This window comes from Schistocerca americana, chromosome 2 (genome assembly GCF_021461395.2).
Source record: "Schistocerca americana isolate TAMUIC-IGC-003095 chromosome 2, iqSchAmer2.1, whole genome shotgun sequence".
Lineage (NCBI taxonomy): Eukaryota > Metazoa > Arthropoda > Insecta > Orthoptera > Acrididae > Schistocerca > Schistocerca americana.
The window spans coordinates 906,458,868-906,473,552 of NC_060120.1; the positions used below are offsets into that span (position 1 = coordinate 906,458,868).

At 40.7% G+C, this 14,685-nt stretch overlaps 1 protein-coding gene across 1 annotated transcript in view; it reads left to right on the forward strand.

Annotated features, from left to right (window-relative positions):
* The window catches only part of LOC124594536 (protein Wnt-4-like), a 297,425-nt gene that overhangs the window by 140,154 nt on the left and 142,586 nt on the right, over window positions 1–14,685 (forward strand). Inside the window, exon 3 of the mRNA XM_047132909.1 lies at window positions 4,709–5,047. Within this exon, the coding sequence (XP_046988865.1) occupies window positions 4,709–5,047 (339 nt within the window). The remainder of the gene's footprint in view (window positions 1–4,708; window positions 5,048–14,685) is intronic.

The following is a 14,685-nucleotide window of genomic DNA, read 5'->3' on the forward strand; positions in this document are numbered from 1 at the left end:
TAGATGGAGTTGTCAAGGAGAAACTTTTTCAGTTTGTTTTCAGATTTCACTTTGCTGTCTGAGATTTTATATCACTGGGTATGATTAAAATTGCATTACTTGATGGAGAAATGCATCCATAGTAGTAGCAGGCGACCATTCAGATTTGGAAAAACGTTCAAATACAGATTTGTCTTGACCGCAAAATTCTTTATTGAGCATTACGCCTTTCAAAATTTCATCGTCAGACTCAAGCTGTGGAATAAAGTCTACAAGAAAATTAACGATAGCAAATATGTACATAACAACTTAAGTATGCATCTCAGTATTCTATATACGGAAATTTCAATTAGTATCATACTTGCATTAAAATCAAACTTTAGTACAAAACTCACGAATGTGAGCACATACACTGAGTACAATACAGATCTCATGTCTTGTAGATGTATTTGACGGTGCCATTGTCTACTCGAATAGAGCGAGAGCCAAACTGACCTGTACGTGGCGGTAGCATTAACCATAGAAAGCAAGGCAAATAATTTTACAAACAACTCTGCATTTGCGAAGATGAATTTATGCTATTTTTACGGAGCAGACACTCATAAACTTACAGCACCAAATTTGCTTCATTAGGTAACATCGTGAACAAGGTTACAGAGATAATAGTTAATAAATAATCAGAAACAGGAGACCTATTTGCAGCCAGTGCCAGGTGTGGTGAAATGTAAACATAAAACCCATATAGATGAGAAATAAAATGTAAGTTGTGAAGGAATAAGTTTAGGACCGCTACTAAATAAAGTGTTACATAGTATCACCAAATATAGTCATATTACAATAGACGAACATATAATAAATGGCATGTAAAAGAACAATTTAGGTGAGCCCAGATTAGTGGCAACAACTTGAAATAAATAATGAACTATTATACAGTAAATGGATTTTCGTAATTTTTTTCACTTAATGGTGTAGTATTAGATCATATAACTGTCCAGCGATTACCAGTTTACAACCACCACAAAATGAAATGTTATATGACTATGGCCAACTGCACAACAACCTACGCATCAGTTTTTGCCAACCAGTGATCGTAACTTTACATCCTCAGAAACAATACGCTAAGATGTTTTTGGATACTCTCAAGCATCTACTTCAAGCAGAGCTGTTGCACCTTCTGATAAAATAAAGAAAAAATTGTAATATTTGCTTCTATTTTATTTCAAATTGTTGCCACTCTTCTAGGCTTACCTAAATGGTTGTATGGTACATCATCCATTATTTGTTCTACTGTTGGAATGATTATAATTGTTCATACTTATGTAACATTTCATTTTGTGATGGCTGCAAACTCATAACAGCTGGACAGTTGTGTGATCTAATACTACATGATTAAGATAAAAAAAATTAAAAATCCCTTTTATTGCACGATAGTTCTGTTTCATTTCAAGTTTTTGCCACTAATACGGGCTCACTTATGAGTCTGTTAAGTCTTTTATTATAAATGTGTGTATTGAAATATGATTACATTTGGTGATACTATGTAACATATTATTTAGTGGCTGTTGTAAACTTATTCCTTCACAACTTACGTTTTATTTCTTATCTATATCGGTTTTATGTTCGCATTATGACACACCAGTTATTGGTTGCAAATATGTCTCCTGTTCTGATTATTGACTAACAACTATCTCTGTAACGTTCTTTTCGATGCTGTCTAACGACGCACATTTCATGCTGTCATCATATGAGTTTCTCCTCCATAAAAATAGCATAAATGTATCTTTGTCATGTTGTTCACGAGATTCTGACATGTACTTAATCGCAGTGCACAGTTGTGTGTAAAGTTACTCTTTGGCTTGCTTTCTGTGCTTAATGCTTTCAGTTTGGCTCAGGCTTCATGCGAATAGACAACGACACTGTCAAATATGCCTACATGAAGCGAGGTCTGTATTGTGTACAGTCTATTTGCCCACTTTCGTGCGATTTGTACAAAAGTTTGATGTTAATGTAAGCACAATAATAATGGAAATTTCTGAATATAGAATAGTAACATGCATACTTATGTTATTATGTACTCCTTTGCTATCATTAATTTTCTTGTACAGTTTGTGCTTCAGCTTCAGTCTGATGAAATTTTGAAATGAAATTAGGAGACCAAGACCTTTCTATGCTCCAAAATTGATTAAAATTTTTTGTTGGAGCATTGTGTACGCCTTTCAGTGCTAACAACAACCATAACATGGAGTAATAAATGTTATTTTTCCCTTTGGTGTTGTAATTATGTACATCCTTATTTCTTTTTAACTGTAGTGAATTACTTGCAACAAACTTCATGAGGGAATAAATATACTGTGAAGCAATAGTGATGATCAAGGGTGAACACAACATTATTATTATTCTTGCACTTTTTGAACAACAAAGACTTTCTTTCTTAAAGCTGAGTTACCCCAGAACATTATTCCGTATACTATTAATGAATGAAGATATACAGAATATGGTAACTTTCTGATTTGTCTTTCCTCAAGATCTGCAATGATTCTAAGGGAAACTGTACCCGAACTAAGTTGTTTTAGGTGTTTCAAAATATGCTTTTCCCAGTTTAAATTCTCGTTGATATAGACACCTAAGAATTTTGAAGTTTCCAGCCTATTTACCATTTCCTCATCTTGTGTTACACTTAACATTGGTGTAGCCCCTAGATGTGCAGAACTGAATATGTTGTGTCTTTTTAAAAATGACGTTGAGACCATTTGCCGAAAACCAATCAATGATACTTTTAACAACATCTTTTACCCTTTCTTCCTCTTCTGAATGTATGCTTGCATTGATTAGAATGCTGGTGTCATCTGCAAAAAGAAATAATTCTGGTTGTTGCATATTAGATGGAAGATCGTTTGCATATATGGGGAACAATGATAGACCTAAGAGTGAGCCTTAGGGAATCCAGTACGTGATTTCCCATAGTCAGTATTGCGTCCCCATACTATACTGGTTGAATTTCGAAGTACAACTCTCTGTAGTCTTTTGGTTAGATATGACATTATCCATTGGTTGGCTGTCCCATCAGTCCCATAAAATTTCAATCTATCTAGGAGAATACTGTGATTCATACAGTCAGAATCATAGAATGGGCACAGAAAAGATCAACAGGCGCTCTTTTACTATTTAATGCCTGTAAAATTTGATGTGTGAACTCTGCTGGAACCGGAACTGTGATCTTCTGAGGATATTATTGTTGCTAATGTGAGATATTATTCCAGAATATATCACCTTCTTAAAGGTTTGGAAAATGGTGTCAGCAGTGAAACAGGTCGGTAGTTACTAACATCTCTCTCTCTCATTACTCCTCTTAAAGAGGGATTTAATAATGGCATATTTCAGTCTCTCTGGAAAAACGCGTTGAATTTTTTATGTATTGCGTATTCTAGATGAGACTGGGCTCATTATGTGTGAACAACTCTTTAGCACACTACTGGAACCACCGTCAAAATCAAATGAACTTTTATTTATGATATAATGTATAATTTTCTTCATTTCAGAAGGATAAGTTGGTGATATATTCGTATGGTTGAATTTTATACGTTGTTAAGGGTTTTTCCGTCGTAAGCTTACTGCACTTTAACTAAAGAGAATTTTACATCAAATGCCTTTCGATTTTATTTATAAAGCATCTTCCGTGATTATTCTGGAAGTTGAGTATATATGTTTGTACGTTTTTGGATGTTTTAGATTAAAAACAGCGTTTGGTTATGATGTTGGAATACAAATTACTTACGGTGTTGTTGCCTCTAGTTCACATATTCTCCAGTCCACTCCTTCCCCCCTCCTTGTCAGCAGTGGCTAACGTCGAAAGTGTGCGTTTCACATATACGATTGGAAGTTTTTGCCATTCTGCAGGATTTCTTGCGCTCCATTTTCGTTATTTACACTTAACCTCGCGTTTGTTAATCGAACTATGGTTATATGTGTTCTCACTCTGCACAATATTACTGTATTTATATTTGTTCGTTTGTTTTCGTGTAGGTTGTGAGCGTTGCTAACCTGTGAACCTACGCTTTTTTAATAATTAAGTCGCGCGTCTCTCTCTCTCTCTCTCTCTCTCTCTCTCTGTGTTTGTGTGCGTGTGCGTGTGCGTGTGTGTGTGTGTGTGTGTGTGTGTGTGTGTGTGTGTGTGTGTGTGCGTGTTTGTGCTTGTGTGTGTTTAAGAGGCGATGGGGAGGGAGAGGAGAGATTTGTTTCATTTCTGTTATGGTTTTTTGACTGTGGCAGTTTACTTGTAAAGTAAGAGGAGTTTTTTGTTGTTGTTTGGCCTATGATTTCCATGTCTGTGTGTCTGGTGGTAATTTTGTGTTGGATAATGAAAAACTGAAATAATAACAATAAACAATTATTATTATTATTATTATTATTATTATTATTATGTACTGTTGATGTGTTATGCGTACTGCAGTGTTGGGCTGTCAAGAATGTCTCGTTAGGTGTAAGTGAAGGCCAGAAGCCCTAATATTGCCAGATGAAATAAAAGCATAAATAAAGAACTAAGTAAGTGTTAATAACAGATTTTAAAATGACGCAAATATTCATAATTGATGAAATATGTGTCATCTCCTGAACTGATGTCTCCCAGAAACAAAGTTTGTTCCAGGCAAGTGAAAACAAAAAGAAAAAAAATTGGTGAAATTTTGCGAATTTAGGTAAAAGCAGCTGTGCGGCGTTCTTTCTGTGCCAGGCTGTAAGAAGTGGCGAGAGGTGGACGCGCTCGACGAGGACGAAAGGCATACAAAATTTTTCCCTGCAAAACGAACGACTGAAATACGCGCCAAGTGCGGAAAACTGCCGAGTGAAAAATCGCAGCAGGAAAAACTTCACCGAATTTTGGGAAATTCGCCGAAATTTTGCAGGGAAAACTTGCAAACCGACCCGGAGATCAGCGGGCCAGAGGAGGTCCTGCGCCGCGGCAGCGTCCGTCGCCATGGCAACGGCGCGATTCCGCCACACATGCGCACAGCGAACAGGGTGTGGCCGCTACCCGGTCGCTCCCGCGGCACGGAGGGAGGGGGCGCGCGCAGTAAATGCAGCCAGCCGGACCGTCTGCACTGCCCTGGCACTACGACTACGTGTCATAGGGCCACCTGGTGTACCAAGCATCTGTCTGCATTGTAGGCTGTGTGGATTGGTGGCAGTGTCGGGGATAGGGGGAGCAATGAGAACCAAGGGCGTTCGATAAGTAATGCAACAGATTTTTTTTCTCGGCCAATTTAGGTTGAAAAAAATGCAAAATTTTTGTGGAACATCGTGAATATTTCCAATTCAGCTCCTGTGGTTTCTTGAAGTTCTGACAGGTAGTGACGTCATACGTAGCCCTGAAAAAGGAATCTGTAACGGAGCCGTGTTACAAGTAGAGAGCTGTCATTGAGTTTCATTTAGCAGAAGACCAGAGCATCACAGATAATTATAAGCACTTTCAGAATGTCTCCGGAGACCTGGCAGTGAACAAAAGCAAGGTGAGTAGTTGGGCGAAGCGTGTGTCACCATCGCAAGAAGGTCGCACAAGCCACTCCGATCTCCCGCCTGCTGGCTGGCCACACACAGCTGTTACTCCTGCGATTTTAGAACGTGCGGACACTCTCATTCGAGGGGATCTGCGGATCACAGTCAAATACCTCGTTGCACAACTGGACGTCTCTGTTGTTAGTGCTGACACACTCGTCCATCAGCTGTTACTAACAGGAACATTTAGAGCAGCAAAGGATCGTCTGTGCGGAATTGCTTACTCGTTACGAGGCTGATAGTGACAATTTTTTGTCGAACATCGTCACAGGCTCGATGAAACAGGGGTTCGTGGCTTCGAACCGGAAGCAAAATCCAAGGGGTGGCACCACACCATCCCTCCCACGAAGAAACAGTTCAAACCGCACCCTTAGCCGCTAAAGCCTAGGCGACGGTCTTCTGGAACTGTACTACTTAATGTCCTCCCAATGACCAACTCTGAAGTGTATTGTGCTGCCCTTAGGAAACTGAAGAAAACACTTCATCGTGTTCGTCGCTACAAAAATGCAAACAGACTTCTCTTTCTCCATGACAATGCGAGGCCTCGCAGAAGTATGCGCATCCGAGAGGAGCTCACAACACTTCGGTGAACCGTTCTTTCTCATGCATCCTGCAGCCCAAATTCGCACCTTCCCACTTCCATGTGTTTCGTCCTATGAGTAATCACTCCGCTGGAAGCAGTACGTGGATGATGGGGACGTTATTCATGCAGTCAGATGTTGTTTCCGACGTCGACGAGTGGAGTATTGCTATGCGGGGAATAAAGGTCCTCCCAGTAAGACGAGGTAAGGCCGTCGCATTGAAAGGAGATTATGTTGAAAAATGTTTTGTAGCCAAAAGCGTGGGGGATAATGTGGTATACAGTGTGAGTCGCGTAAGACGTAACACCCCCTTTATTCCGGGGGCGGGGGGGATTGCACGTATCGGCATGCGGTTTTCGGCGAATCATAGTGGACTGTGGGGCACGTACGTTGGTACATGCACAATAATTACAACGTTTATATTGACCGAGATAATGAGGCAAATACATGTTTTTTAAATGGGACGCTATACTTTTTTACCACAATTTGAACGCTCTGGAAAAGACGCGTATAGTGATGTAACGCATGTTGCTATTGTGATTCAAATTTTGCTTAAAAGAGGGCGGATGAGGATGTACCTACGTAGTGTAAGCCGTGCATGCTGCATAGAGCACGGCAACTCGGCCTGCGCGTCGCGCGAGGCGCGTTTACGGCCTGCAGCCGCTTCCGACCGCCTCGACCTTCAATCGCACAATATTTCCCAGCGTATTTTAAGCAAAGTTTGAATGTGTCCCACTTGCCAACAACGCTCAACACACCCGGAGGGTCAGCCAGCCAAATGCTGGACAAGCCCGACAGCGCCTAACTTTAGTAATCTGACTGCAACCGGTGTCACCACTGTCCCGAGGCCGTTGGCTTTGCATGCATTTAACCAAAAAATAATAGAGTAACGGACGCAATCTTAATATTGATAATATTCTCTTTGAATCGTGCGATGTGTATATTAATCTAACAGGTTAAATTATGTCACTGACTGATTGCTAAAATAAGAGAACAAAAAGGAACATGAAACTATATCATGAAGTTTAAATGATATTACAACATTCCAGGCAGATATCGACGCGCGTTCACAGGATGACCATACCTGCAGCCTACAATAAACCCGACACGGTTTGAGGACTCCATAGGTAGGACCCGCCAGTCACAGAAAGTTGAATACGCCAAGACTGATAACGAAAGACCCCTCTCCCGCCCTCCTCTCCCCAACAAGATAAAAGTATAGAAGGACTGACTTCTCGACTGAAGGAGGAAGTGACTGAAAAAGCATCCCCCTTATTTACACATTCTAAAAGCCACAGTCAGCAGATCTGTTTTCACAACCATTATGCTGATCACGTTGATTGCAAACTTTGATTTTATATTGTGTAAATTTTGATATTAACGAATTTGTGAATGTATGTTGCCTTTACAGGTTTCTTAAAGCAGTTGCGTGAAAAATGCATTTCACAACCTTTCACACGAATGCTTATCAAATGTTGTATGACTCCTAATTTTCTTGTTAGTGTTATCATATCCTTAGACATCTCCATCTATCTATTCAGATACACTTTATCCAGCCAGTGTAGGGTCGAGACTGGTTTGATACTTTTCCAAAATACGTGGAGAACAAGCGTACCTATATACTGGTTATTATTACGATGGAGTCGATATTGCCAAAAGCAGTTAAAGCTGCCTCCAGCTCCCTTTGCCCTACCTCATCCCCCCTGGTGGCGGAATCCATTTTTTCTGCGCCTATTGTACACTGCATGGTCAGATGTTACAACATTTTTCAAATTGTTTGCGAATCGTATCACTTTTGTAAGACTTGTGAGCCATACAGATATTTACCTAGGTGGATGTGGGAAACCTACTAAAAACCACGCTCATGTCCGCCATGCAGACTCGACTTGTCAGGGAAGTGGGCAATTTAACACGCTTAGCTATCTGGGAGATACCAATCGTATGCATCTGTGACACTCTATAGTGAGAGTGACTGCAACATAGATATGGGGAGGGGTAGGCTGTAACAAACTTAGCAGCCAGCCCCTTGCCTGTGCGTGGGTAAGTGTTTTACAACGACCCATAGGTTTCGTAACAGCTAAATAGCTAGTAAATAAATGACATATTTAAAAACATTTTATTCTTCCTTGCCATTACCGGTTTCGAAAATTTTCATCATCTTTAGACGGCTCACATGACAAATTGTTAATCAGCTGTTGCATCTTTGGTGCCATGATATCCCTCAGTGAACAAGAATTTTGGTTAAAAGATGTTGGAAATAGAAAGAACTGCCTTAGGTTAGAAACGATAGAAATATATATTGCCCATGTACATGCAATTTAAAATGTTCCAAGTATTTCAGAAATCGTGCACTTTCCATAAAGGGCGCCGTATGTCGTTGATTAACTTTGTATTACTCTCGCTCCCCTAACTACCTTCCTGATGACGCGTATGAAATATTGCTGCTTGACTGACGACCACACTTTTCGAATAGTCAGACTGATTTATTACACGACGAATTTCAATAAAATTAATTTTTGACAAAAACAACATAAATGAGAATAACGTGTGTTATCTGTGACTATTTTAACTGACTAATATACATCAAACCGTACTTCATTTAGTGTAATATAAAATGTCTCCCATAAGTGAGACGTCCATCCTAATCGTACGTAAGTTAGGCACCGACCTCACCAATTCCTGATTTTCCCTAGATCACATCCTACTCATTCACCATCGTTAGTATAATAAGAGCTCGTATCGTTAGCAGCGGCTACAGGTTTCTCTAGGACGCTGTACCTTTGTCATATTCTTCCTGCTCAACATTAACAGGCGTATAATACTAATTAAATAACTTGACACTGTCGCGAGTACTATTATCAGCACAGTCATGATTTTTCGAGCGGAAGGTTACCATTAGGAGTGTGACGCTGAAATACCGTCTTTTACATTAGGGTCATAAATTTCAACATGTACTGATAGCACAAACAGCTAAGGTGCAAAGATATATGTATACATTATTTACGTTAAACGTCAGTGTAGACTGGAAGAGATGACTTTACTATCGTTAAGTTATCGACTGTATCAAAGATATAAAGAAATAACCAGCAGAAATTTGTTAAACATGTTTGAGGACATATTATCATTATATTCTTACATACATCTATATAAACTCAAGGTAAATGTTCGATTGTACAAAATCGTAAATCTCCGAAAGTTCTTCACGGATTGCTTTGAAATTTCAGCACAACCTTGCATTTGAATGGCAACGGACTTGCCGTAGTGGATACACCGGTTCCCGTGAGATCACCGAAGTTAAGCGTTGTCGGGCGTGGTCGCCACTTGGATGCGTGACCACCCAGGCCGCCATGCGCTGTTGCCATTTTTCGGGGTGCACTCAGCCTCGTGATACCAATTGAGGAGCTACTCGACCGAATAGTAGCGGCTCTGGTCAAAGAAAACCATCAAAACAACCGGGAGAGCGGTGTGCTGACTACACGCCCCTCCTATCAACATTCTCTGCTGAGGATGATTCGGCGGTCGGATAGTCTCGATGGGCTATTTGTGGCCTGTAGACGGAGTGCTGCTGCTGCTGCTTGCATTCGAATAAAGCGTGTTTTCATATACTTACTAGAATACTATAATAGTGCACTATCATATATGTAATAATTACTGGGGAAATCTGGCTAAAAATGTAATTGTTCATTTGTTCAAAGTCTTAAATCTCTGAAAGTTCTTCAACGATTGCTTTGAAATTATGAGACAACGTTAAATCGAAATATGCTGATGTTTTGTATGCTCATGTTTTTAATATATATAATGTATAAATAAATATGTAATATTTAAAGGGGAAAGATTATTATTCTTGATCGATTTACTTTAAATTTCTACGCAATACTCTAATGAACATTCGAACAGACATAGAAAGTTGTATTTATGGCTTATCAGTTTATGATTAGAATACCACTACGGAATCTGGACATGCAGTAACAATAAAAAAAAGGCTCAAGGAGGGTGAGACGGGAGTGGGTGGTGGTGGGGGGGGGGGGTTGGAAATGGACAGAAAGCTGGGAGGAAATGGAGACAGAAAGCGGAAAGGAGAATACGCACAGGGAGAGGGATAGAAGGAGGTAAAGAGAAATGGTGAGGAGAAGATGGACATAAAAAGAGGGAGGAGGTGATGGACAGAAAGAGCAGCAAGGAGGAGTAGATGGACAGAGTCAGAGAGGGAGAAGAAGATCTGGGCCTATAACCAATTCTCAAAACATGTTAGAAACGTGTGCTCTCTGTTTTCTTTCTTTTCCGTTTCATCAAACTGACTCACAGCAACGCGTGGCTAGGAACGCGATTTATAAATAATACAGCACTCTATTTGCCCTTCTAACCAGAGGGCCAACGATATTTGCTCAGTGTGCGTGAATGTACGTAAAATTAATTTAATTAGATTTTTCTTGCTATTTTTAATTGTATTGCGTAACATGCCTCGTGTGTGTGTGTGTGTGTGTGTGTGTGTGTGTGTGTGTGTATTAATTCGGCGACCTAGAAACGACGGAGAGGCTTCACAACTCCACAACAGGCCTCAGCAGTCCACCCACCGCACCACCGCTGTGCGGTTCGGCCCCAGCCCCGGGAACGTCTCATACTAGGCGAGTGTAACCCCAAATGTTTGAGTGGTAGAGTAACAATGGTGTTCGCGTACGTGGAGACAGTGTTTCCGCAACAATCGTCGACATAGTGTAACCGAGGTAGAATAAGGGGAACCAGCCCGCATTCGCCGAAGCAGTTGGAAAACCGCCTTAAAAACCATCCACACTCTGGCCGGCACAGCGGACCTCGACAGTAATCCGCCGGGCGGATTCGTGCCGGGGATTGGCAAGCCTTAGACCGCGCGTTAGATCGCGCGGGTAGCCGGGAGGACTTTTTTAACATGCATTACTAAAATTAGTGATGTTTCTAATAATATTGTTCTGGGCATTAAAATCTAAAACACCATGAATAATCATGCATTGTGCTATGTGCTTTGATACATACACTTTTTCATCACAAGTATCCGGACACCCCTAACTAAGACGCAATTGACCACCAGATGTCACGAGAGGCGGATCCGCAACTATAAAAGGAGAGTCAGTAAGAGCACAACTGATGGTCTCAGTGACTTCGAACGTGGACTACCCATTGGATGTCACCTGAGCATTTCAACCCTTCTAAAGCTACCCAAGTCGACTGTTGGTAATGTGTGATTGTGAAGTGGCAACTTCAACGAAAATCCACAGGTAAACCAAGGCCAAGCAGACCACATGACCCCTGACGGACAGGCACCTTCCAGAATGGCGGAGAGTGGCTTCAAAATCACGTGGATTCAGCGGAAGGACTCACTCGTGAGTTGCAAACTGCTACCAGCTGTCCAAATAGCACAATGAAAATGCACAGAGATTTAAAAATAATGGGATTCAATGGTCTGACAACTCCTCGTAACCCACACATTTCTGTCGTCAATGTTAAGCGTCGGTTGAGAAGGTGTAAACAGTGACGTCACTGGACAGTGGAAGACTGGAAACGAGTGGTTTGGGGTGATGACTCACGTTGTACCCTGTGGTTATCCGATGGAAGTCGGTTTCGCTGATGCCCGGAGAACGTTACCTGCCATCATGTGTAACGCCAACAGTGAGGTGCGGAGGGGCTGGTGTTACGGTGTGGGAGTGCTTTTCGTGGTTAGCGTGTGGTTCCCTTACTGCTCTTACCAATACGCTAAATATTGTAAGATATCAACACATTTTAAAGGATTCTGCACTTCATACAACAGAGAAACTTTTCGGAGACAATGATTGTTTATATTAGGAGGACAATGTATCTTTTCATTAAGCATCATCTGTGATGGAATGGTTTGTGGATAATAAATGAAATTATTACTTCATATATATATATATATATATATATAACTTACTACAGCTGCTAACTGTTAGAAGAAAAGCACTTTAATATCCACCACCTGTACATTTCAACTGTATTCTTTACCGATTTCGATTGTTATGAATATCATAACTGGAAGAATAGTCTCTTGGGATGCACCGCATTTCTTCCAGTTATGATGCTTGTTATAATCGGAACTGGTAAAGAAAAACGTTGAAGACGTTCATCTGATGGCTACAAAAATGCTTTTCTTCAAATTCGTGGAATAACAAAGGCTGTCCAGAGTCCCGATCTTACCCCAGTGGAACACCAATGGGACGAATTAGAACGTCTGCTTCACTCCAGAGCCTGCTTTCCAACATCACTGCATTCTCCAGTTTCGGCTCTTGAGGAAAATGGGCTGCCTTTCCTTCAAAGACATTCAGACGTCTTATTGAAAGTGTCCCCAGCGTAGTTCAAGCCGTCATAATGGCAAAGGTTGGACAGATTCCGTATAAATGTCCACTAATAGGTGTCCAGATGCTTGTGATCAGAGTGTGTACATTATTGAGCACTTATGATCTCAGCTATTTTACCCAAAAATTTATGTATTTCAGAGCGTCTGAACAAAATAGGTAGGGGTAACCTCATCTAAATTCGGTAAACAAGCAAATATAGCACAGCGAGTTGCTCACTCACAACAGAAACCACTGTTGGGGCTTCACTCCATATGGCAGCAAAGAAAGGACCACCGATAGTTGTGTCTCCAGTAACACTGGATAAATGAGAGGACCGTGTCATGTTATCAGAGTCCCAGTTTTGCATACGATATCACTGTCTACGGATCTTTGCATGGCGTCTCCGTAAAGAAGCGATGTAGCTTTCCTCATCGTACAAGAGATTTACCCATGTGGTATATGTAGCTGCCACACTGCGCAGTTGTTCTGCGGAAAAACTACGCTTTAGCAGTTTTGAATTGACAATGCTGGCTGATAAAGAGGAATACATTTATTAGGTTAGGTCTGTGAAAAGTACAAGTTGACGGTTTCAGAAAAGACAAAATCAAGGGTTTTCAAAGGGAAATAACCTGTTCGGACAAAAATTGTGATCAACAATAAAACAATAGAATATGCCAAACGTTTTAACTATTTACGTTGTGACGTCGTATATATGACGGAGCCATACAGAAGAAATCAGCAAAATTCGGGAATATATGTGGAACTATAAACACAAGTTTAAAAAACAAAATGAGGAAAGAAGCATGACTGAAATTTTTTAAGACAATGGCAGTTCCAGAGCTTGTTTACGGAAGTGAATCGTGGCTTGAAGGTCAACGTTATGAAAGTCGAATACAACCAACAGAGATGATGATTGTAAGAGTTGGGTTGCGTTGTTTGGGGGAAGAGACCAAACTGCGAGGTCATCGGTCTCATCGGATTAGGGAAGGACAGGGAAGGAAGTCGGCCGAGCCCTTTCTAAGGAACTATCCCGGCAACGTTTGTATGGGCATAAAGGGATGCACAAGAACGGACAGATTCCAAATTCGGAAATTAGTGCAGAACTGAACATAATAAACATCCTCAATAAAAATACAAGAAAATAGGAGAAACTGGAATTAACATATCGAAAGAATGACTGAAGAAAGATTACCTCTACAGGTAAGAAGATTTAAGCCAATTGGAAGAAGAAGGCAAGAAAGAGAGAGGAAGCAATGAGTACCGTAACAGGCAAAACAAAGAAAAGGTCAAATACTTGACCTGAAGATGATGATATATTGACAATAATAATACACTTTACGGCTATGTTCGCATGATCGAGAAACAGGTTTAAATCACTATAAATACAGAAAAATGGTATAAAATCGTGAGTACTCCACAGCGTTTTAAGAACACAATTGTGATGGATCTATTTTACTACACCACATTTAACATATTACACATTTTATTTCCATGTACTGTTTTACTCTAGTCTGCTGTCCTGTATTACCAAGTTGCAACTTGTGCCTCATAGTGCTTCACGGTGACGTCAGAGCTTGTCTAAGAACCAAAAAAAGGGCCCCAAGCACTATGGAACTTAACATCTGAGGTCATCACTCCCCTAGACTTAGAACTACTTAAACCTAACTAACCTAAGGACATCACACACATCCATGCCCGAGGCAGGATTCGAACCTGCGACAGTAGCAGCAGCACGGTTCCTGACTGAAGCACCTAGAACCTCTCGGCCACAGCGGCGTCTAAGAATGATGCAGGCCGCTAAGCGCAACTGTCGGACAACCATAATACGGACCAACGTTTGACAGTTAACCGTTAGCGATAATATAGCTCGCGCAGTGCTGTTTTTGCGATCTTGTTTTATGTGTCTTTCGACACTTTCAACTACAGCGACAATGCGCCTTTACAGGCGTTACTGTAATGCTTTCGCGTATACTTTGATTTAAAACGCATTCAAATGAGCCAACGTGCTTATTATCTCCTTCAGAATGTCGCAGTGTTAGATTTCCACCAGTACTGCTAAGCGCTACGCAGATCAGACTTTTCTAATCGGTGTGTCACTACTTTTCTACTTTTTACTATCTAGCATAATCCTGAGAAGTGTGTACGATATTTTGCTCCATTCAGACGTCTAAGCTTTATAATGGAGAGAATAATCCTCATCAGAATGCTGAGAGATATTACTCAAATTGCAGACATACACAATCCGATGT